General features: G+C 45.3%; 1 protein-coding gene across 4 annotated transcripts in view; it reads right to left on the bottom strand.

Moving 5' to 3' along the window:
* Positions 1-20535, bottom strand: part of MYH11 (myosin heavy chain 11) — a 129995-nt gene extending 109460 nt beyond the window's left edge. For all 4 annotated transcript variants that reach the window (XM_040256863.1, XM_040256879.1, XM_040256858.1 and 1 more), the window contains exons 1-2: positions 20426-20535; positions 2650-3011 (exon numbers count right to left, since the gene is read on the bottom strand). In XM_040256863.1, the coding sequence (XP_040112797.1) occupies positions 2650-2994 (345 nt within the window). In that variant the 5' untranslated portion in view covers positions 2995-3011; positions 20426-20535. The remainder of the gene's footprint in view (positions 1-2649; positions 3012-20425) is intronic.
* Between the last annotated feature and the right edge of the window lie 5132 nt (positions 20536-25667).

Here is a 25667-nt window from a genome sequence, read left to right on the forward strand (position 1 = left end):
GGGGCGCTCCCCCACCCCGTCCTATTTTATCTCCTCCATCACAGACAACAGTTTCTAGTTAAGTTGATTAAGTTGATCAGAAAAGAATGAGACAGAAGTAGACACGTGGTCATAAGACTGAAAGGCTTTTCATCTAATCTGTCCAGAGAAGCACAGCAGGAATTTGAAGATCTGATTCATTTTATATAATCTGCTGTCAGAAGACAGTCTGGGTCTTGGGACCTTCATAAACCCCTCATTTTTCCTGGTTTCTATTTTGGGTCCAAACATCTGTGTCAGAGGACAGCAGGCAAGATTCCTATCCAAGCCCATCCTTGACCTCCCTGGAGGAAGACGACTTATCTTGGACAGGAGGCCCACAGGAGCCCACTTCCTCTAGAGTTTCTTGCAGGCTGGTGTGCTTAGGAAAAGCCACTCTGTACCAACAGCCCCAAGCTGAGAATGCTCCCAGACAAAAGAGACTTCCTCTGCTTAGTTAGGGAGCAGCTTAGTTAGACTGTCCTTGGAGGGTCTTTAGTACTCTGAGCCACAGCTTGCTTGTCTGTAGGATGGGACAAGCATACTTCATTCAGTGGATGTTGTGTTAACTAAATGAGATCAAGAGAAGGTATGTATAGAATTGTGAGTTGCTTCCCAGTTCCCCCTTGGCTCTTAAAAACAAGCCATTGTAACTGTCTATGTGGTTTAGTTGCTAAGCCGTGTCCTACTCTTTGCCACTCCATGGACTGTAGCCCACCAGGCCCCTTTGTCCATGAGATTTTCCAGCAAGAATACTGGAGTAGGTTTCCCTTTCCTTCTCCAGGAGATCTTCCCGACCCAGGAACTGAACCCAGGTCTTCTGCATTGCAGGCAGATTCTTCACCACTGAGCCACCAGGGAAGTTCCTTTTCAATACATAAACATGCACTATTCTCACAAAGAAACATACACATCTTATCAGCTGTTATCTCTGGGGGAGGATTGACTCTTGTGTTTGCTGTCCTTTTCTGAATTTTCCAGATCTTCTGGAATGAATGTGCCTCGTTTTCCTAATTAGGAAAAAAAATCTGCAAGACAGTTTTAGAGATGACAACGGGAGTTTGTAATTTTCATGTGGCAAAACATAAAGGGCAAGACCAGAAAGGGCCTCAAGACAGAGGTGACTGTTTCTGTAAGTTTGCAAAGAATCCAAGAACATCTCTCTGGCAATAATAAAAATGAGCATAACCAATAAAAACAATACTTAACATGTTGAGTGCCTACAACGTGCCAGGAAGCATGCCATGTGCTTTCTTTTCAGAGTAACCCACTCCATGCATGCATGCATGCTCAGTCACTCAGTAGGTCCGACTCTTTGCAACCCCATGGACTGCAGCCTGCCAGGCTCCTCTGTCTGTGGAATTTTCCAGGCAAGAATATTAGAGTGGATTGCCATTTCCTACTCCAAACTTACTCTATGAGGCAGGTACGATTCTTGTATTCATTTTACAGAGAAGGAAACAAAATGTCAGAGAAATTAAATAACTTACCCAAGGGATAGATGTACCCTTTCTGAGTGGCAAGACAAAGGCTGGAGTGGGATGCCCTCTGTCCACCAGTCTGGCTTGATGGGGGTACCATGTCCCTCTATATCCTAGGGAGCTGGTCCAGCCCACAAAGAATCTGTACCCCTGAGTTACACATCATCCAGTCCAGACTGTCCAACAGAGCTTTCTGCAATGATGGGAATTTTCTCCACCTGTGCTGTCCAATATAGCAGCCACTAGCCACAGGCATCAGGTGGGCACTTAACACATAGCCAGCACAATGGAAGAAGTGAACTTTTAAATATTGATGTTTAATCAATTTACATCAGGCCTTCCCAGGTGGCTCAGATGGTAAAGAATCTGCCTGCAATGCAAGAGACCCGGGTTTGATTCCTGGGTCTGGAAGATCCCCTGGAGAAGGGAATGGCTACCTCCTCCAGTATTCTTGCCTGGAGAATTCCATGGACTGAAGAGCCTGGTGGGCTACAGTCCATGGGGTTGCAAAGAGTCAGACATGACTGAGCGACTAACACTTTCACTTTTCACTTAGTTTACATCTAAATTTAGTTAGCCACATGTGGTCGGTGGCTGCCATATTGGACACTGCGGCTCTAATTCACTCTGACCTGCACGGTCAACCCAGAGGAATCCAGGTCCAATCGAGTCATTCCGATTTGTTATAGGGCAGGCCTCCACCAAACCTCACCGGGGTCCTCATGTCTCCTACATACTCAGCTGTGGGATGGATCAGCCTTCTCAAGGAGGTTAAGAGTTCTCCTTTATTTCCAAGATGGTGGAAGAGCAGGGAACTACTTCACTGAAATCTGTTGAGCACGGACCATGCAACCATGTGATCACATGGGTATCTATGGATCTCATTTAAGTTGGGGGAGGGTGACTGCTCTCATTTTGCAGATGGGGAAACTGAGGCTTCAAGAGGTGAAATAACCTGTTCAATGTCACAGCACTGGATAGGGCAGGGTGAATGGGAATCCAAGTCTGAACGATCCCACCCCACATGCAACCTCCCTCAATGAAAATTTCAGCCTCCCAACTTGCACCCCAAAGACATCTGCAAGCCTCTCCACTGCCTCAGGGGTGCAGGAGACCAGCAAGAATTGGCCGGCTTCCCCAGGATACTCACGTATATGAGTCCCGAGAAGTACCTCTCCCGCAGGTTGTGCAGCACAGAGGCTTCATTGAGACACGTCAGCTCTGCCATGTCCTCCACCTTGGAGAACTTGGGCGGGTTCATCTTCTGGATGTCATCTTTGCCGACTGTGACCTTCTTGCCATTCTCCACCAGCTCCACGATCACCTCATCCCCTTTCTCCTCCTTGATGCTGGCTGCCTCGAAACCTTGCTTCTCTGAAGGGACCCAGACCAGCTTCTTGGCGGCCCAGTCAGCCTGGGCCACTGGGTTGTTGATGAAGTTTTTGTCCACAAAGAGGAACTTCTCATCGTCACTGAGCTGGTCCTTCTGCGCCATGGTGCCTGGTTGGTCCCCTGGGGAATAAGGCAACCAGGTAAGAATGAGGCCAGAACCAGACTGGCCTAAAGACAGATCAAGAACCAAGCCCTAAAGACAGATAAAACCTTCAGCTCCCCATGTCTGCGGATGCAATCTGCAGAAATATCTCACAAAGCACAAAGGTGTTCACAGCAGGATGGTTTATGTTGTCAAAAAATGGAGATGATGCAAAGGCTCTTGAGAAAAGGATCTGCAGTACCATATATTGTCCATCAACATGGCATGAATACGTAAACCATGATATTCTCATACAATGAAATGCTGTCGAGGGGTCAAGATGCGAGAAGTAGGTCTGGATGTGTTGACATAGGAACAAATTCAAGTCTTATAGTTTACTGTAAAAATAAAAAGGGGTGGTCCTCAAATGTTTAAACATAAGTTTATCATTATCTAGCAACCCCATTCTAAGATATATACCCAAGAGAAATGAAAACATACTTCCACACAAAAACTCAGGTGAGTGTTCATAGCAGCATTACTCCTAACAGCTAAAAAATAGAAGAAAAACCCAAATGTCCATCAACAGATGAATGGATAAATAAAATGTGGCCTATACATTTAATGGAATATTACTCAACCATGAAAAGGAGTGGAGTACTGAAATACATTGACTGTTAATGAATCTTGAAAACATTATGCTAAGTGAAAGAATCTAGTCACAGAGGACCACATATTATATGATTCCACTTATATAAGAATGTCCAGAATAGGCAAATTCATAGAGATAAAAAGTAGATTAGTGGTTGCCAACAGCTGGGAGAGAATAAAAGGGTGACAGTAGAGAGATCAAACTGCAAACGTCCACTGAATCATAGAAAAAGCAAGAGAGTTCCAGAAAAACATCTACTTCTGCTTTACTGATTACACCAAAGCCTTTGACTGTGTGGATCACAACACACTGTGGAAAATTCTTCAAAAAATGAGAATACCAGACCACCTTATCTGCCTCCTGAGTAATCTGTATGCAGGTCAAGAAGCAACAGTTAGAACCAGACATGGAACAACATACCAGTTTCAAATTGGGAAAGGAGTACATCAAGGCTGTATATTGTCACCCTGCTTATTTAACGCATATGCAAAGTACATCATGCAAAATGCCAAGCATAAGCTGGAAACAAGATTGCTGGGAGAAATATCAATAACCTCAAATACGCAAATGACACCACCCTTATGGCAGAAAGCGATGAGAAACTCAAAAGCTTCTTGCTAAAAGTGAAAAAGGAGAGTGAAAAAGTTGGCTTAAAGCTCAACATTCAAAAAACTAAGATCATGGCATCCGGTCCCATCACTTCATGGCAAATAGATGGGGAAACAATGGAAATAGTGAGAGACTTTATTTTCTTGGGCTCCAAAATCACCGCAGATAGTGACTGCAGTCATGAAATTAAAAGACACTTACTCCTTGGAAGAAAAGCTATGACCAGCCTAGACAGAATATTAAAAAGCAGAGATATTACTTTGTCATCAAAGGTCCATCTAGTCAAAGCTATGGTTTTTCCAGTAGTCATGTATGGATAAGAGAGTTGGACTATAAAGAAAGCTGAGGGCTGAAGAATTGATGCTTTTGAACTGTGGTCTTGGAGAAAACTCTTGAGAGTCCCTTGGACTGCAAGGAGATCCAGCCAGTCCATCCTAAAGGAAATCAGTCCTGCATATTCATTGGAAGGACTGAAGCTGAATCTGAAACTCCGATACTTTGGCCACCTGATGTGAAGAACTGACTCGTTGGAAACGACCCTGATGCTGGGAAAGATTGAGGGCAGGAGGAGAAGGGGACAACAGAGGATGAGATGGCTGGATGGCATCACTGACTCGACGGGCATGAGCTTGAGCAAGCTCTGGGAGTTGGTGATGGACAGGGAAGCCTGGCGTGCTGCAGTCCATGGGGTTGCAAAGAGTTGGACGTGACTGAGTGACTGAACTGAAGTAGAGGGGAGTGGGGTTTCTTTTTACGGTAATGAAAATGTTCTAGAATATACCGCAGTGATGGATACACATTTCTGTAAATATGCTGAAAGCCATTCAGTTCCACAATTTAAATGGGTGGATTGCATGGTATTTAAACCGGATCTGAATAGAACTGCTTCAAAGTGAAATATAGGGAATATTGTAAAGCACTCGTATAATAACTCATTTTTATTTTAAAACATTTAAAATTCATATAGGCAAAATAACTGGAGAAATATGTACTTATTGAGTACAGTTTTGAAGGGATTTTTACTTTTCATGAGCTTTTTCCTAATTTTTTGTAGTAAAATATATTTAAGATTTACTATCTTACACATTTTCATTTCAGTGACATTAAGTACATTCATGCTGCTGCTGCTGCTAAGCTGCTTCAGTTGTCGTGTCTGACTCTGTGAGACCCCATAGATGGCAGCCCACCAGGCTCCCCTGTCCCTGGGATTCTCCAGGTAAGAACACTGGAGTGGGTTGCCATTTCCTTCCCCAATGCATGAAAGTAAAAAGTGAAAGTGAATTCGCTCAGTCGTGTCTGACTCTTAGCGACCCCATGGACTGCAGCCTACCAGGCTCCTCCGCCCATGGGATTTTCCAGGCAAGAGTACTGGAGTGGGGTGCCATTGCCTTCTCCAAAGCACATCCATATTGTCATGCAATTATCACCACTATCCAACACCAGAACTATTTTCATCTTGTAAAACTGAGACTCCACACCCATTAAACATTAATTCCTCATTACCTCCTCCCTCCAGCCACTGGCAAGCACTATTCTACTTTATGTTTCTATGAATTTCACTACTCTCAGGATCTCATGTCAGTGAAATAATTAGTATTTATCCTTTGTCACCAGCTTATTTCACTTAGTATAATGTCTTCAAAGTTCATCCATGTTGGAGCATGAATCAGAATTTCACTCATTTTTTAAGGCTTAATAATATTTCATTGTACGGACATATGACATTTTGTTTATCCATTCATCTATTGATGGACACTTGAGTTGCTTCCACATTTCCTCTATTGTGAATAATGCTACTTTGAACACAGGTACACTTTCTATTACGCATTTTTGCCAAGAAAGAAAGTGAAAGTGAAAGTGAAAGTTGCTCAGTCGTGTCCGACTCTTTGCGACCACATGGAATTCTCCAGGCCGGAATACTGGAGTGGGAAGCTGTTCCCTTCTCCAGGGGATCTTCCCAACCCAGGGACTGAACCCAGGTCTCCTGCATTGCACGTGGATTCTTTACCAGTTGAGCTACATGGGAAGCCAATATAGTTTTATAAATTTTATTAAATTTATGATTAACAAAAATAGATACTTTACAAAAGACTTTGAATAACCAATTCACATAAGAAAAAGATGTTCAGCCTCAGGAGTAAATGGAGAACTACAAGGTGAAGCAATGAGATGTTGCTTTTCACTCACTGCTTGGCTAAGATGAAAACCACTGTGTTGTCAGGAGAGTAGGGGCTGGTGCTCTGCATACATCGCCCTTATGGATGGAAAAGTCCTAAAAATTCACACACATCCCTTGACCTGCAATTCCATTTCTAGCAATTTAGCTTACAGAAACAGACAAGTGTTGACAGACGTATAAAAATGTGCACTGCCGTGCAATTTGGCACAGCAAAACTTGCAAGCAATCCAAATAGTTTTCAGGAAGTGCCTTGTAAAATTACAGATCATCCGGGCAACAGAATGCTATAAGCCCACCCAAAATTCAAGATGTAGACTTTTATATATAACACACAAAGCTTTGCCCTTTCAAGCCCCCCAACCCCACCGCCCCGTGCTGCTGGTGGGAATATAAGTTGGTGCAGCCACTATGGAAAATAGTATGGAAGTTCCTCAGAAAACTAAAAATAGAATTACCAGGAATCATTACCAGAATGATCCAGCAGTCCTATTCCTGGGAGTATGCCTGGACAAAACTATAATTCATACAGATACATGCATCCCTATGTTCACAGCAGCACAGTTCACAATAGCTAAAATATGGCAACAACCTATGTTCATCAACAGTCAAATGGGTAAAGAAGAGGTGGTGCATAGATACAATGGAATACTACTCAGCCACAAAAAAGGATGAAACAGTGCCATTTGCAACAACACAGATGCAACAAGAGATTATCGTACTAAGTGAGATAAGTCAGAAAGAGAAAGACAAATACCATAAGATGTCACTTATATGCGGAATCTAAAATATAGCACAGAGGAACCTATCTATAACATGGAAACAGACTTACAGACAAAGAGAACAGGCTTGTGGTTGCCAAGGGGGAGTAGGGAGGAAGAGGGGTGGACTGCGAGTGTGGGATTGGCAGATGCAGACTATTACACTCAGAACGGATAAACAAGGTCCTAATGTAGAGCACAGGGAACTATATTCAATATCCTGTGATGAAACATAATGGAAAAGAATATTAAAAAAAAGAATGTTAAAAAGAAGAATGAAAGTGATAATTCATAGACTTCATGCTGTTTACAGATTTGCCCACAAATTTTGAACATTAAAAGACTCCAAATTAATTAAAATGCAAATTATAGACTTGTAAAATAAAAAATAAGGATTTTTCCCTTTCATCTTAACCTATTTGTCATTTACATGCTTTAAAATTCTCTCATTGTAAGTGCACAACTCAATGATTTTTAGTAAATTTACAGAGTTGTGCATCTATCATGATGCTAAATTTTGGAACATTCCCATCATCCCAGAAAGGGTTTCCTCATGCTAGTCTGCAGTCACTCCCTGTTCCTACTCCCAACTCCCTGGCAATTACTAATCTATCTGTCCCTATAGATCTGCCTTTTCTGGACACTGCAAAAAACAGAATTGTAGAATAGGTGACTTTTGACCATGCAAAGTCAATATGACAAAAACCAATATGCATAAATGGAATACTCAGCAAATTACACAATAAAATAGATGAATTGTGAAAGCAAGCTTAATGAAAGAAGCAGAACCCAAATCCTACACACTCTATTATTCCACTGATAAGAAGGTCTAGAAAAGGCAAAGCTGTGGCAACAGGAAATGGATCAGTGGTTGTTCACAGGCTGGGGAGGGAACTGGCTGCCAAGAGGCACAAAGGAACTTCCAGGGCAATGGAAACATTCTATATCCTGATCATGGCGATGATTATATGACTATATACATTTGTCAAAATTCACTGAGCTGTACACTTAAAAAACAGTGAATTTTTTTAAAAGTAAAAGAAATACTATATGTACACTATACCTCTTTAAGCCGAATAAAATAGTTATAAAAGAATGTCTTGTCATTTATTTTTTCTTCATCAAAAAAATTAATTTATTTATTTCAATTGAAGGCTAGTTACTTTACAATATTGTAGTGGTTTCTGCCATACATTGACATGAATCAGCCATGGGTGTACATGTGTCCCCCATCCTGAACCCCCCCTCCTACCTCCCTCCCCATTCCATCCCTCTGGGTCATCCCAGTGCACCGGCCCTGAGCACCCTGTCTCATGCATCGAACCTAGACTGGTGATCTGTTTCACATATGATAATATACATGTTTCAATGCTATTCTCTCAAATCATCCCTGTCTTGTCATTTTATACACCCGTGTATACATTTTTAAAAGTCTAGAAAACTACACGCAAAAATATTAAGCCAGGGTTCTATTTGGTCAAATATGGGACAGTCTGAACATCAGTAAGGTAAATACAACAGTTGAAAGATTAGTATGTTTAAATCCATGAGCTCATCATGGTTAAAAAATAATTCACAGATCATCTTTGTAAGCTGCTGGGGAATCAACCCATGGTTTTGAAAACTGGTAAAGAAAGAGGGGGAAACTAAGACACTGATTCTGCCTCTCTACAAATTCTTCCTCAAGGCCACTAAATAACTGACAAGAAGTCTGTCTTTATCTAAAATATTAAGTCATTAAACATCAGATTCTCCATTCAATTGTCTAGATATGTCCAGGAGATGAGCAGCTGAGGCAACACTCTTTTCAGACCTGCCCAACGGCCCATCCCAGGCCCTCTGACCATACCTGCAGGAGCTGTCCTGCCCTCGGAACGCTGGTTCGTGTTCAGCTACTCCAATACGACCCACCTCTCCTCCGCCATGCACTGGTGGTTCCAAAGAACTAAGGTGCAGGCTGAGTGAGGACGTACAGTCACAAGGACATACTGCGTGGTGGAAGCCCCTCCTTCAGCAGAAAACGATTAGCTATGAATCCCCTCTTGGAGGCACATAACCTCTGATCAGCTTTGTTTTTGCAGTGTTAAGGTTACTGAGTAGGTGTAGGTGGTATTGGCCCAATCTAGCCATTGTAAAGTTCTCCATCTGCTATTCAGGCTTCCCAGGTGGTGCTGGTGGGAAAGAACCCACCTGTCAATGGAGGAGATGCAAGAGACGCACGATAGTTTGCATGCTTGGACTCCAAATCCCATGGAGGTGGACTAACTTCCACCTCCCACCAATGGGCCCCTGGAGCTGGGCCATCAACTCCTAAAATGCAGACTTTGCAAGGCAGAAATCAGAGGGGCAGTTCCTCCTGCTTTCCTCTTCCGGGGTGAAAGTAACAATAACGAAAACCAGGAGCTAGTTTGTTCAGAAAGGTTAGTTGTTTCTCCTGGGCGACCTGATCTAGTAGCTCATTAAAAAATAAAATAAGAAATGAGTGAATCATTCCCTAAATCTGAAAAATCACTCCAGTTATCCCAAAAAGAACTAAAGAATTGTAGAAAATGTACACTGTTCCAGGTTTAACGATCACACTTCCTGCACTTTAAATTCTTTTGGGAGGGGGTGACTCTGGGCATGTGGGATCCAGATTCCCCAAATAGGGATTGAACCCAAGGCCCACTGCAGTGGAAACATGGAGTCTTCATCACTGGACCCCCAGGAAAGTCGCTCTTAATTCTTAAATTGCTATTGAATTTCTCCTGGGACATAGTAAGTCCAACAGCATTCTCCTTTCACCCCCCTTTCACTGCTTAAAAAAAAAAAATACTACCATCTACTATCTATCTTCTATAGAAGAATTCCTGCTATATAAATGTAGAAGAAATGATGAAACTAGAATGTAGCAATTCTGGAACTCTGAATAAAATAATGGGTCTTGGGAATCACTGTCAAAGTTGCTAAAACATCAGACCAGTTGTTCTCAAACTTCCTTGTGCATCAGCTCCACCTGGGAGGTTGTGGAATCACAGACGCCTGGGCCCACCCCAGAGCTTCTGAGCCAGTAGGTCTGGGGTGAACCCAGGGATCCGCATTTCTAACAGGCTCCTGAGTGATGCTGAGGATACTGGTCCACAGTTTCAGACCCACCCCATTATATCAGATGACAAGCAAGTGTGCTGTGTGCTCAGTTGTGACTGACTCTGCAACCCCATGGACTGTCACCTGTCAGGCTCCTCTGTCCATGGGGTTTTCCAGACAAGACTACTGGAGTGGGTTGACATTTCCTCCTCCAAGGGATCTTCCCAACAAAGGGATCAAACCTGCGTCTCTTATGTCTCCTCCATTGACAGGTGGGTTCTTTCCCACCAGCACCACCTGGGAATCCTGAATAGCAGATGGAGAACTTTACAATGGATGGATCAGGCCGACACCACCTACACCTACTCAGCAAACTTAACGTTGCAAGAACAAAGCCGATCAGAGGTTATGTGCCTCCAGAGGGGATGCCTGGGGAAGTGGCCACCACCACCAGTGAAATATTCTTACATAAAAAAGGGGGTGGGTGGGGACAGACACTGACAAAGCCTCTGGATCTAACACCTATTTAAGGGAAATGCAGGGCACAGGGAACATGCCAACCAAGGTCACGGGCATGTGACGAAGTCCACAAGGTAGGATGAATGACTCAGTTTCTTTAACAGGTAAATCATTTTAAAAGGGGGGAACTGATAGATTAGAAGAGGCTTTGGGGGGACTTTCCTGGTGGCCCAGCGGTGCATTCTCCCAATGCAAGAGGCCTGGTTTCGATACCTGGTCAGGGAACTGGATCCCATATGCTGCAACTAACACCCAGAGAAGCTGCATAAATCAACAAATATCTATTGAACAAAGATGTATAATAGCTTTTTTAAAACCCTGTTCCTCAAAACGGTACCTGATTAAGTAAACTACAACTCCACACCATGATAAGAACAAATCACACAAACACTTGTGTGAAAAAAAAAGGCAGACACAAGAAGGACATACTGTGTGATTCTGTTTACAGGCAGAACTCAGAGATGCTTTAGGCTCAATTCCAGACCATTGCAATAAAGCAACTATCACAGTAAAGCAAGTTACATGGATACTTTGGTTTCCCAGTGTATAAAAAGGTTGCATTAACACTATGCTATTGTCTATTAACTGTGAAATAGCATTATGTCTAAGGTCTAATTATATCTAATATCTACCTTAGTGAAAAATACATGATTGTTAAAAAATTCTGACTTTCATCTGAGCTTTCAGTGAGTCACAGTAGCAACGACAAAGATCACTGATCACAGATCACATAACAAATATTACAATGAAATCACCTTAAATATACCAGAATTACCAAAATGTGTCACAGAGATAAGAAGTAAGCAAATGGTGTTGGAAAAATGGCACCAACAGACTTGCTGAACATAGATTTGCCATAAGCCTTTAAATTGTAGGGATAAAAACCCCACAGGATCTGTGAAGCACAACAAAATGAGGTGTGCCTGTATATGAGATTCAAAACAAGGCAAATCTAACCTATGGTGCTAGACATCAGATGTAACTGGAAGGGTAGGACATGATGGAGGTTGATGGAGCTGATAACTTTGTTTCTTAATCTGAGTACCAGTTACATGGGTGGAAATTCATCAAGCTACATTCCTATAGAGCTGTGTACTGTTCTGATATAGAATACACTTCAATGAAAATTTTTTCTTTTTACCTTTAATTATGGTAAAATACACATAATAAAATTTACCATCTTTACCATTTAATTGTGCAGTTAAGTAGTATAAGTACAATCAAGAGAAGTTTTTGAATGGTAACCAATTACACCCAAGAAGACCAGGAGATGTATTTTATTTGTTTCGAGCAGGATGACAACTAAGTGGGCTCTTCCTAATTTCTATGTTGGTGCTGCTGCTGCTGCTAAGTCGCTTCAGTTGTGTCCGACTCTGTGTGACCCCAGAGATGGCAGCCACCAGGCTCCCCCATCCCTGGGATTCTCCAGGCAAGAACACTGGAGTAGGTTGCCATTTCCTTCTCCAATGCATGAAAGCGAAAAGTGAAAGTGAAGTTGTTCAGTCATGTCTGACTTCTAGCAACCCCATGGACTGCAGCCCACCAGGCTCCTCCGCCCATGGGATTTTCCAGGCAAGAGTACTGGAGTGGGGTGCCATCGCCTTCTGAGCTGCCTTAAAAATCAGGAAAAAAAAAGAAAAGCAGAAAACACAGCAGAAAAGCAGAAGGACTTAGGAATTTCCACTGCCAGGAACCCTGTCTAATCTAGGACTCAAAAATACAAACAGATCAAGTGCAAAGATCCAGTCTTTGTCCAAAAGAAGGAGAGAGAGGCTGGGCTGCTTCCCATGTCGTTGAGGTCTCTGACAGCCACAATGTGTGAAATCCACTTTGGTCAAAAGAAAGAAAAGGAAAAGAGGAGCTTGGCTTCAGTCTAGAATGGCATTTCCCAGAGTGATGTTCCTTGGAACTCAAATCCCTCAAAATATTAATACTTGGGGTGGGGGTGGTGCAGGATTCAGGGAAGCTGAGATACTATCCATTTGAGAAGTGATATCCATTTCCCTCCATCATTTAGAGGGAGAGTTCGCATCAGGACATCCAAGGTCCTGACGTCTGAAAGCTATTTCAGTCCTTTGACCACACATCTTTGAACACATGAACACTTACAGACCCCAAACACCGATTAAATCCCATAGATTTGCCCTTGAGAAAATGTGGTGAGTCTAGCAAATTAATATTACTAATATTAGTAATCATAGCTGCTGCTCTGTCTTTTTTTTTTTTTGGCCACATCATGTGACATGGGGGACCTTAGTTCCCTGAGCAAGGATTGAACTGTGCCCCCTGCCCTGGGAATACAGAGTCTTAACCACTGGACCACTGGGGAAGCCCTACTGTTGCTGTAATTGACTGTCAGCTATTATTTCGTTTAAACCCCGAAAAAATGCTACCCAAGGCACCATTACACTGAGGCACAGAGAGGGTCAGTAATTTGACCATCATAGCACAGCTAGATGTGGTGGAATCTGAATAAAAAATGTTTTCCAAGTAACCTTTCCTGTGCTGCTGCTGCTAAGTTGCTTCAGTCGTGTCCGACTCTGTGCGACCCCATAGTCGGCAGCCCACCAGGCTCCCCCGTCCCTGGGATTCTCCAGGCAAGAACACTGGAGTGGGTTGCCATTTCCTTCTCCAATGCATGAAAGTGAAAAGTGAAAGGGAAGTCGCTCAGTCATGTCCACCTCTTAGTGACCCCATGGACTGCAGCCCACCAGGCTCCTCCGTCCAAGGGATTTTCCAGGCAAGAGTACTGGAGTGGGGTGCCATTGCCTTCTCCTACCTTCTTTGAAATAGGGAAGGAACTTGAGGGCTGAAAGAAACACAGACACACACAGGACAGACACACCCTTGATCAGTCTTTGGCAACTTGAAGGCTGCAGGTAACTTGGTTTTATTGCTATAAGGACTTGCCTCAGCATGCAGCCAGAAGCTTGAGCCTTCAAAATTTGAGGTAGTGGACAATCAGGCAGACAGTGTCAGGTCAGGCATTAGGTGAGGTACAGTGGGAAACGAAAAGCAGCTTGCCGACTGCAGCAGTGGTCAGAGAGCACGCCGCAGTGATAGGATTCACCATGCTCTGAATGCAGGGAAACTGCGGTCTGCAACTCTCTGCCCAAGTCTTTAATTTAGAGCAGAGTCTTTCAAAACGGCGGCACTACTGACGTTTGGGGATGGATAATTCTTTGCCGGTGGGGCGGACGGCGGGCGGAAGTGTGGGGGAGGGGGGCAGAGTGCGCAGGGGGAGGGCCCGCCCCTTGCCTTGCGAGGCCGTTAGCAGCGTCTCTGGTCTCTACCCAAACGATGCTAGCGGCACACCCTCCCCACTGAGATGGGACAACCGAAAATGCAGGTATCGCTAGATGTCCCTTAGGGGGAGGACTGTCCCAGCCAACCTGGAATGCCAGCTATGGAAGGCCACACACGTGAAGGGTGAGAACATGAGGGCAGACAAGAGAAGCCCAGACAGCCAAACCTCAAGGAGCCTCCCACCCTCCTGGTTTCTTCCTCTCAAGCTCTCCTCCCCCACCATCCCCGCCCTCACTCCCACCCTGTACCGTCCAATGTCCTGCATCAGCTCTAAGAGCTGAAAGGACACCTTCAGGCTCATTACCCAGGATTGATGGATACTACGTCCAGTTCATGATCTAAGGCTGCTATCCAGCCTTTTGATGAAAGCAAAGGACTCTTCACTGTTGGCGTCAGCAACGTCCGACACAGCCAAGTATGTCAACTCTGGGCACATCCTGGCTTCCTCAACAACACCCAGCTTCCTTCTTTGAGCTCATTAGCCTCTGTAAGACCACAGGTTTACACATCCCAGTTCTATGCTGAACTCACTGGGTGGCTCTGGGCAAGTCACTCTCTTTCTCTCTATGGGCCTTGCGTTTTTCACTCCGGGAAAGAAATGGAAAGGGCTCTAACATTTTGTGGTATCTGTAATTCCAGATCAAAAAGGTTGGAGTTGGACCAACTGAGAATGCTTAGCTATTTCAGCTTGTTTTAGCATTGGTTTTATCTTTCCCAGAGGAACTCAGGGGTAAAAGATCTTGCCCCTTCTGCTTCTGTATTATTGAAAAATGAATAAAATTCCCCAGAGTAAACAGTAACAGGATTTGCATGTCATCAGCCCTAGTTAACAGCTACGCTCAGTATTTTACTGCCAAGATTTTGGACCAGAGACACCAACTCAAATGTCACCGGGGTCAGGTAAGCGATGCAAAGTGACCCAGGCTGGAGGCGGCTGGACAGAGCCCTGTGCTCTGTCCAGAGGAGACAGGGCAGCTTCCTAGCTCTGCTGGGGTGTCTGAGTGAGGATGTGGGCCCTGCACTGCCAGATATCCAACAGACTTGGAAGTCTGCATTTAGGTATGAAATGAAAGTGAAAGTGAAGTCGTTCAGTCGGGTCTGACTCTTTTGCCACCCCATGGACTGTAGCCCGCCAGGTTCCTCTGTCCATGGGATTCTCCAGGCAAGAATACTGGAGTGGGTAGCCATTCCCTTCTCCAGGGGATCTTCCCGACTCAGGGATCAAACCCAGGTCTCCTGCATTGCAGGTGGATCTTTTACTCTCTGAGCCATCATATCCATCCCTAAAGGAAATCAGTGCATGTTTCAAATGCCTTGCAGGCAAAATGAAAACCTCTGGGGCCTGATCTAGAACACAGACCACCAGCTGACAGGACCTCTGCAGAGAAGAAACTAGGTCAAGACCTGGTCCAGGTGAGGGAGGAGTCAGTGCGGAGAGGGAAGCAGGGGGAGGGGCTGGCCCCCAGATGCACCAGATCTCCAGGCCCCAAACTGTCACTATGAGCAACCGGGACTCTTAATTTGTCATTAATAACAGGCACTGTTATCACTGTGCTGTGTGTGCCAAGTCGCTCAGCTGTGTCCGACTCTTTGTAGACCTACGGACCGTAGCCACCAGGCTCCTCTGTCCACGGGATTCTCCAGGCAAGAATACCGGAGTGGGTTGCCATGCCCCCTTCCAGGGGATCTTCCCGACCCAGGGATCAAACTGGCGTCTCTTATATCTCCTGCATTGGCAGGCGGGTTCTTTACCACTAGTGCCACCCGGGAAGCCGTTACTCCCCTTTCTATTCATGGGACATCAAGCTAGGCTATTTATTATATATACCATCTTGCTATGTTTTCTAATACATGAGGCAGGCATTATTGATTATTCCTATAAGGCTATGGAGGTCCCAGAAAGTAAAGGCTTTTGCTAGTAAAAGTTGGAGCCAAGATTGGAACCCAGATCTGACACCTGATCCAAGCAGGAAGTCTCCTCCTTGCTTGGCTTCCTTGCACGGACTTGTCCTTGTGAGGCTTTGCCATAGCTGCACCCCTTTCTGATATCTGCCTAACCCATTTGCATACTGTTTTTAAAGTACCCCTAGAAGGAAGTTCTTACAATTATCAAAGCTAAATTAATTTTTCCTCCCTACCAAGAGAACTTGGTCAGCAAGAGGTCTGGTGAATCCCACAGAGGATGCTTTGAGGATAGAGTGAACTGGCCATTTCTGGTCCTAAAAGCCCCATTGTGTCTTGTTTCTTGCAACTCTGGCTTAACACAGCTTAAAATACATGTAGTCTCCTATGTGTCCATTAGAAATTTAAATCAACAATGTCTTTAGAGGACTGTTTGGCAATATCTATCCATTTAAAATGTGCATGCTCTCTAACTTAGCAAATTGCATTGCTGGGAATTTATCCTGCAGATAAACTCATATAATTAGACATAAATAGATACACAAAGATGGTCCCTGTAGCCCTGTTTATATGTGGAGTGAAGCTGGTAAATTTCAATAAGAGGTTGTTGTAGTAAGATGCTATTTTATTATTCAGTCACTAAGTCACGTCCAACTCTTTGCAACCCCATAGACTGCAGCATGCCAAGTTTCCCTGTCCTTCACTATCTCCTGGAGTCTGCTCAAATTCATGTCCTTTGAGTCAGTGATGCTCTCTAACCATCTCATCCTCTTTCGCCTTTTACCTTCAATCTTTCCCCGCATCAGAGTCCTTCCCTGACTCCTTGATTAGACGCTACACTTCCATACAATAGAATATTATGCAGGTGATTTTAAAACACCACAATATGCTGATATAGAAAGTTAAAAATACGCAATTAAGTGAAAAAACAGCTAATTTACAAAGCCAACAATATTTGTATAAAAAAAGGAAGATTTGACGTAGAAAAGTTTTGGAAAGATGCTCAAGAATACATTAACAACGGTTATATCTAAAGATGGGGAAGAGTGGAGAGGCGGGGAAGGACAAAGAAGCTCAGGAATTCTACCTGGAGAGGCATTCTACATGGAGACTAGGGAAGGGTTATAACCACCCGCAGTGGTCTCAGACTCTGAGAGATACAAAACTCTTCTGATATTCTGTATCATTTGCTGCCTGCTTCAGCAGCAGAGGGGAAGTTCAAGCCTGTACAGGTGAACAAGAGGCAAGCCCATGGCCCTTTCTTAGGGACTTTGATGAGGACCATTCCTCTTTCACCTCCGAATCACTGATGTGGTTCAGAGACACCTGACTTCCTCTGCAGGAACAAGAGGCAATGCTAGCTTCTTTATCATCTGATCCCTTACAAAATTTCCTTCAAAGTCAACTATTCTCCAACAAAGCAAAACAAAAAGTTCCTTCAAATTCCTACGTAGCCTTTTGCAGACTCAGCCTTTCTCCCACAGTGTGGCCATGGTTAAATGAGTTTGATGGTCAGAGTGAAGGGAAGAGACCCCAGGGATCAAAGGAGTCACCTTGGAAGGCTCCTCCCACTCACAAACAGGCTCCTCCCACTCACAGGTGAGCTCTTCAAGGACACCATAGAGATCCTACACAAATCACAAAATACCTGGGCCAATATACCTGGTCATGTTCCTGACACAGGCGAGGAAATGTATCTATATTAGTGCAGAAGATTCTAATCACCACCTTTACCCAAATAGGAACTGAATTTACGAAAAGAGATGGCAAGAAAAGAAAGTTAAGGGCAGGTTTCTCTTTTATGGAAAGACTACACCGTAGGTTTCTTGGTTCTGCCAAGTACCTGCTGGGTAACATTGAGCAAAATCCTTAAGGTCTCTTGTTATGTATAAATAACCATCCACGGAAGTTCACCAGGGGCCAAGCACGATGCTAAAGTGTTCTTATGCTTGATCCCCTTGAATCCTCCCATCAGGGCAATTCCATAGGCACTGAAGTCTTGAAAGAGCTAGTTTTGTAAAATCTCGTCTTCCTCATTGGCTAGCTCAAGCTATCTTGAGCAAGTTATTCAGTCTCCACATTTGTGAAACAGGACCAATAATAACAGCATCCACTCCAAAGAGCTGTTGTGAAGACTTACTGACAAGATGCCTATAACGGATTCAGCACGGTGTCCCAGCAAAAGCACTCAACAGATGTTAGTTAGTCTCATTAGCCCCATTTTACAGATGAGAAAACTGAGGTTTGGGAAGGATAACATGGATGTTTTTTACATTTGCTTGGGACATTCTTGGATTTTGGTGAATTTAAAATTGGATGTGGTTTGCCAGAAAAATCTAATGTGTATCTGAGTTTAGAGTTACATGGTTGTGCCTACAGCAAAAAAATTCACCTGTTTGGATTCAATATGCTGAGGAAAGGAGAAGACCACTTTCCCACCCCAAAAATAAAACTTCAAAACAAAAGAGAGCAGGAGAAGGTAATCCCCCTCTTCTCCCAAATGTCTTCCTCTCCGGACTCCCCAACTTGTTCCCAAACGGAAAGGACAAGGGCAGAGAAATCCCCAGAGGCAGGACCAACAAAGCTGCAATACAGGGCTAATTTGCGATGGGGCTGGGGATGGCCTCATGGAAAACGCTACCATAAATGGGCATGTTTGCCTCAATCTCAGCCCTCACACAGAAAAGTAACGATAACAAATCCATAACAAATACCTTGTACGGAATAACATGTCTATTTCAGACATGATAATAAAACACACGGTGTTTACCAGCCCTAGAAGCTTCTTGAGGAAGGCCCAGCTAGTTCACCTTTTGGACTCTGGGGATGGCAGCCCATCTAATCTAGTTAACTAGATGACCACACCACCAGGGGACAAACAGTGCATTTTATTTAAAATTTGCAAAAGGTCAGTTTATATTTTCTTCAAAGAGATGATAAACACTTGCCCTACTGGTCGCATCTGGTCCCGTCAGAAACTTGATTCCAACAAAGTTTTTGTTCATGGTAAAGAAAAAATTTGGTGGGGTCAGGGGTATAGAATTGGCAGGAATGGGATCCACCACTTGTAAGCTGTGTGACATTGGGCAAATTACTTAAACTCTCTGAGCCTCAGTTATCTTGTATACTAACCAGGCATCACAATGCCTCCCTTAAAATGCTGCAATGACTAAATGAGGTCAATGAAGTCAAACACTGCTACAGTGCCTGGCACATAAGTACTCTGTCAATGGTAGTTTATCTCAGTGGGAAAGCACCAAGGAAACTGCACTTCCTTGGATCTTCAATGTCTTGTTTCACCCACTGCTGTCTAATGACTTTCAGCTCAGCTTCTGCAAGCTCCTTCTCTGTATATAATGGTCAGTTTGCAATTTAATCTATTCATTCTTAATACTGTACTAAATGCTCCCTTTCTCTGGGTTTCTCAGTATTTGCTTTTACTTCTTGATGAGTGCAGTTTTGAATGCTGCCTTTCCTCAGGCAGCCAAATCCCCATTAGCTCTCAGTGCAGACAGAGAACAGACAACAGGTGGCAGCCACTTTCTCTCACTTTGCCCACTTGGTGGGACATGAGAGCAACATGGTGTTCTGCAGGAAAGCCCAGCCCCATCTTACCTAATGCACTTGCAGACTCTGTAAGCAAGTGCGGACTTTGGCATCTGAGTATTTGAGGCCCCTGTGGTCAACCTGGATAAGATTTTTAAAAATTTGGAGGGGGGGCGGTGTGTGTGTCTGGAAGAAAACCAAGCTTTAAAAATGGATCATGATCAGAGTATCATTCAAGGCTTATCAGCAGCACACCCCAACCTCCAGCATCTAATGCCTGATGATCTGAGGTGGAGCTGATGTAATAATAATAGAAATAAAGTGCACAATAAATGTGATGTGATTGAATCATCCTGAAACCATCCCCCTACACTGGTCCATCAAAAATTGTCTTCCATGGGGATGCCAAAAAGGTTGGGACTGCTGCTCTAGACTGGGGAAAAACACTCCCCCTTCTGCCCATGGTTTTTTAAACTGATGCTTCCAACTCCACTTGGAGCCACACATTGCCTGCCTTTGAGATAGGAAATGACTTTTCAGTGGAAGCTGGATCTTTGATATTTCCAAGGCAGTGTATCTCCCAGAGTCTCCTCATAACAAAAATCATCTGGGACTCATGTACACAGAGTACAGTTTTTCCGAAGATTCTAAAGTAACCGGAGATGGGCCTAGGCATTATCTTTAATAAGTACCCCCAAGAGGGTACTTCTCATTGACTACCTTGGGAGATGCTGGTTTGGGGAATAGGATGACGGGGCAGAGAGAAATGAAAATTGTGACCCCTCAGCCCCTCCCCAATGGTCCTTAAGAGGATGGCAACAGATGCACCTCACGGTTCCCCAGCCCCTAGAGGATGCCCTGCAGGATCCTGTAACCCCCGACTCAACTTCGTCCCCCGCAGGAACACATACTTACAGATCTCCAACTGGGGGGGGGGAGAGCGGAGAAGAAACTTGACGGAGAGCTCAGATCTGGTACACCTCCCAGGCAGGGGCGTCCAAATCTCCGCGCTCGCCCGGGACGCCTCTTTTTATAGACCCGGAGCTGCCCGCGGGTGGGAAAGGGGAGGCAGCCGAGGAGGGCGGGGTGGGGATGGGTCCCGCGCTGCTCTCTCCGCAGCGCCCCCTGCAGGGCCCGAAAAACGCCGCTCTGGTCCAGGCCTGGCGCGCTCCGGCCGCGACGCCCGTAAAGGGGCGCACCGGGTGGGGGCCCCTGGGAAGGGCGCAGCGGGCAGAGGCGTTCGGGGCTTTCTAACCCCGGCTCTCGGACAGTCGCGGAGACTCCGGGTCCCTAGAGAAACGGGTGGAGAGCACTCGGCGTCTCTAGGGGATGCTTGAGAATTTCTTCCTTGAGTCAGTTCCAGCCTTGCAGGCTTTAACCGCTTCTTCCGCAGGGGAGGAGCTGTGGGGTCCGAGTCGACACCTCCTCTCCCCGCTCCCCAGTTTTTTCGTCCCTATTGCCTGGAAAGGGGCTGGCTATGCTGCGAGACGGGCAGGGAAAGGGGATTTTCTGAACTTTGCAAAGTACAAGGCAGGAGCCCCCAACTCTGCTGGGAATTGTGCGGGAAGGGGAAGTTTTTACTTTTCCCAACTTGGCATTGCCACTTTCACCCACAAGCAAAAAAAAAAAAAGGCCCAACTGTTGTGACTTCAGGCGCTGGGTGTACCATTCGCTGGCTGTGTGACCTCAGGCAAGTCGCTTCCCCTCTCTGAGCCTCCGTATTTGAAGCTGAAGTATGTGTGCGGTAATTATGTAATTTGCAAGGTGCATGTCAGGATCCAAGGAGAATGTGGGTTCCTCCCTGCTCTTTGAAAGCTCCCTTCTCCTGCTCCTCCCCGCCCCAAGAGATTCTTGCAGATGAAGCTGCCTGAAAGCTTTCTCCCCGTCTCTGTCCCTCTCAGTAGCACTCCCTTACCCCCCGTGTCCGCACCACCCCCTTCTGTGTGTCTGACCCCGGGTCTCTCCGTCGCCGTTTGTCTGTCTTGTTCTGCCTTTCTTTCATTCTGTGCGTCTCCGTCACTCTTCCCATGGCTGTCTCTTACTGTCTCTCTGTCTCTCGCTGTCTCTGGTCCCTGTGTCTCTGGCTGCAGATCGCCCTCCCTTTCTCCCCCCATCTCTCCTGTCACACGCACGCACACAGGCCATAAAAGGAAGCCGCAGCGTTGGGCTGGCCCTGCGCCAGCCCGGGGACCCACGGGCAGCTGGGCGCCCCGCTCCCCGCCCGACCGGACTCCTAGGTTCCCGGCCGGTCCTCCCACCCCGGGCAGGAGCGGCGGGCGGCGCGGGGCGCTGGGCGGGAGACAACCCAAAAAGGGCAGGCGCAGGCTCCTTCCTGCAGGAATTCCCAGCGCTGCATACCAGCTCGGGGCTGCCCGCTCCCCCTGACTAAATATGGTGCCGAGCGGCCTCCCGGCGCCCTGCGGGGGTTGGGGGGGCGGCATCTGAGGGCAGTGGGCTGGGAGGGGGACCCCTCTGCTTGCGGCTGAGCCAGAAGGAGGTGGCCCCCCAAGTCCCACGTTGGTCCTAGCTGCTTAAGCCAGAGGGTTTGCTGAGGGGGTTAAAGATGTTGGAAGACCCTTATAGGGCTCTGTGCTTGGTACTCGCCCCTGTCTTATCCAGCAAACTCTCCTCTGGCCACCAGGCCAGGTGATGGTGAGGCCTTTACTAGTGCCCCCATTTTGCAGGTGAGAAAACCGAGGACCTGGGGGAGTGAAGAGTTTTGCCTGAACCCTCGCTGGGTCTGAGGGCCACAGCTGCCAAGATTCACTTCCTGAGGGGCATTAAGGGGAAATGCCCACAAGAATTAGCCTTGAGGCTAAAGACCCTCACTAAGGTTAGTTGGAATCTGCCATTGCCATTTTCTAGTTGTTTGACCTGGTGCCTCAGTTTCCCTACCTGTATAATGGGAAGAACAGCAGTCACTTCTTCACTTCCCAGCTGTTTGTAAATGGTCCTTGAGAAGATCCATGTAAAATGAACATGTGTCTGTGTTAGTCACTCAATTGTGTCCAACTCTTTGTAACCCTATGGACTGTAGCCCTCTACAGGCTAAGAGGACCAGGCTCCTCTTTCCATGGAATTCTCCAGGCAAGAATACCAGAATGGGTTGCCATGCCCTCTCCTACCGGATCTTCCTTACCCGGGAACTGAACCCAGGTCTCCTGAATTGCAGGCAGATTCTTTACTGTTTGAGCCACCAGGGAAGCCCCAAATGAACATATATGCATGTAAAATGCTTCACGTTAGCTGCTATTATTCAAAACAAACATGAAACCAAGCAGAGTTGCATTTGGCCTTGAGGACCTTGTAATGATGAAAGCCTGTCCTGCCTGCTATTTCCCACAGGCTGCCAGCCCCCTCTGCAGTTCTGCATTTCAGATCCTCTCTGACCCTTCCTCATCCCTCCAACATCTTGCCTGCTTTCCACCCTGAAAACACCCAGGCCCAGCTCCCCACCCTACATAATGGGCCTGTCAGAGTCTGCAACAGCCAGCATTCAGCTGGCTGGGATGTCAGGGGTAAACTTCTTCAGAAAGTGATGAATGGGCGGCTTCCCCATGTGCCTCGTAATGTCTACACTGTAAAAGGAGTGGAAACTGTCCCTGTCTTAGTACAGAGCTGATGTGGAGCAGAGAAGGGGAAGGGGAAAAAACTGAAGTTGATCATCTCCTTCACATGCTGGAAAGATAATCCAGAGCAGGCTGTGAGAGTCCAACTCGCTGACCTCAGAGTGAAAACCGGCACGTTTCCAGAGGCATTCACATTGGTATTCCAAAGCGGTGCATCTGATTCTTTAAAGAACTTGGTAACTTTTAAAAGAGAATTATTATACTAAGTTATTAATAAATGAAGGCTTTCTAACAGACACTGAATTGCACTACATTACCTCACCTAGTCCTTATAATAACCCTATGAGGTATATGCTTAAACATTTTTTTTCTCATTTTGCTGTGGAGGAACCAGGTTTGGTGAGTGAAATAACCAGCCAATTTAGCACAGCTAGCTCATGATGGAGCAGGAACTCCCACCCTGCTGTGTGATGGAGTCCAGCGTAAGTAGAGAAGTCTGAGGGTGTGAACTCATGATCTGCTAAGCACCAGCCAGGGGGCCACGGGATTGTCAGTGAACCCCTCTGAGCCTGTGTTTCTCAAAGAAAAGCAGAGATGGCCAGAATCTTTGCCTCAACATGGGGAAGGCATTTCTGGTACATTCTAGAAGTCCTCAGGAACAGTGTGGGCACATAAGAGTCATTCAATGTCTATCTAATGCAGCTCAGATGTTTGACCCTTCAAAATCAGATGCCTTTATTTCTCGTGGCTCAAAAAGCCAGTTAAAGGTTGAGGGGGAAAAAAAGTACTTTCAAAAACATAACTGTGACTGACTAAGGGCTGTCAAGTAAGTTTCTTTGGCATGGCTCCTGTGAGGTGGCGTGTCCTGGGAGTTTCCATGAACTCATGGAACAAGATGGCAGCGGGGAAATTCCTCTCTTTTAGAGTCTTTTTTTTTTTTTTTTTTAAATCAAATAGCTTTGACTTTACTACTAGATTCAAAAAGTTTGAAAGTGCAAGTGTGAGTCTCTCCAGTTTTTAATAACTTCAAAGACTGGGTTGATGCGTGGCTCCTACATGTGGTTCACAGTGATTGAGAACTACATCAGCAATCAGGTCATCCAGCTCAAGATCTGCACAGGACTCTGCCTTCTTGTGAATAAAGGGCCATCTTCCCTGACCGCAAGCATGGTTCTGTCCGGGCACACAAGCTCTTCCTTTCATGCATTATGACCCCCACGCTTCTCCAGGTTCAAGACTAAATCGCACAGTTTAATCTTGCAGTGCTCCTTTCACCATTGATTTCCAGCTCTAGTGTTTTGGTAACTTTGGATTCTCTACCTCTATCAGGAAAGTCCTAAAATTCTCAGTAAAAATCGTTTTATGGTTTCTTAGAAAAGTAAACGTGTTCTTACCATATGACCTAGCAGATCACACTCCTTGGGATTTACTCAAATGAGTTGAAAACCTGTTTGTACTAAAGCCTGCACAGTTGTTTAGTTAGAGCAGCTTTCTTCATTAATAACCAAATCTTGGAAGCAATTGAGAAGTCCTTCTAAGTAAGTGAACGGATAAACTCTGGTGCATTTAGATGTCAGAGTATTACTCAGCACTAAATAGAAATGGGGTTTCAAGTCAGTAACAGAATGGACAAAACTTAAATGAGTATTACTAAGTGAAAGAAAACAGTGTAAAAAAGCTACATACAGTATGAGTCCAACTATATAACATTCTGGAAAGGTAAAACTATGGAAACCATTAACAGATCACTGGTGGCCAGGAGTTAGAGGAGAAAAAGGAAGGAAGAATAGACAGCGCAGATTTTTACGGCACTGAAATTACTGATACCGTAGTGATGGGTGGATGCATGTAGTGACATGTATGCAGTGAAGTGAAAGTCACTCAAGCCGTGTCCAACTCTTTGCGACCCCCATGGACTATATAATCCATGGGATTCTCCAGGCCAGAATACTGGAGTGGGTAGCCTTTCCCTTCTCCAGGGGATTTTCCCAACCCAGGGATCGAACCCAGGTCTCCTGCATTGCAAGGAAGATTCTTTATCAGCTGAGCCACAAGGGAAGCCCAGTGACATGTATACCCATAGGCTACACAACACCAAGAGTGAACCCTGCCATCAGCTATGGACTTTGAGTAACAATGATATGTCAATGTAGGTTCACTGAATGTTTAACAGATGTACCACTTTCAGAGGACATGTTGGTAACAGGGAGCCTGTGAGTGTGTATCACTTTGGGGGGGTATGTAAGAATCCCAGGGACGGGGGAGCCTGGTGGGCTGCCATCTATGGGGTCGCACAGAGTTGGACACGACTGAAGCGACTTAGCAGCAGCAGCAAGAACTCTGTACTTCACATGCAATTCTGCTGTGAATCTAAAACTGTTTTTAAAAATTGTCTATTTTTTAAAAGGTAGTTTTACCTCACTTTCATTTTTTAAAAATGAATGAAGAACACACAATTCTTGCAGAATGGCTGTTACAAAAATGAAATGCCCAGTGGCTGGGAACCACTGTCCCAAATGCCTTTAAAGGAATCTTCTCACAAGTGTTAGTCCTTCATGTACACTTGGCTTTAGGTTAAAAGAACACAT

Source organism: Oryx dammah, unplaced genomic scaffold, assembly GCF_014754425.2.
Source record: "Oryx dammah isolate SB20612 unplaced genomic scaffold, SCBI_Odam_1.1 HiC_scaffold_2, whole genome shotgun sequence".
Classification (NCBI taxonomy): domain Eukaryota; kingdom Metazoa; phylum Chordata; class Mammalia; order Artiodactyla; family Bovidae; genus Oryx; species Oryx dammah.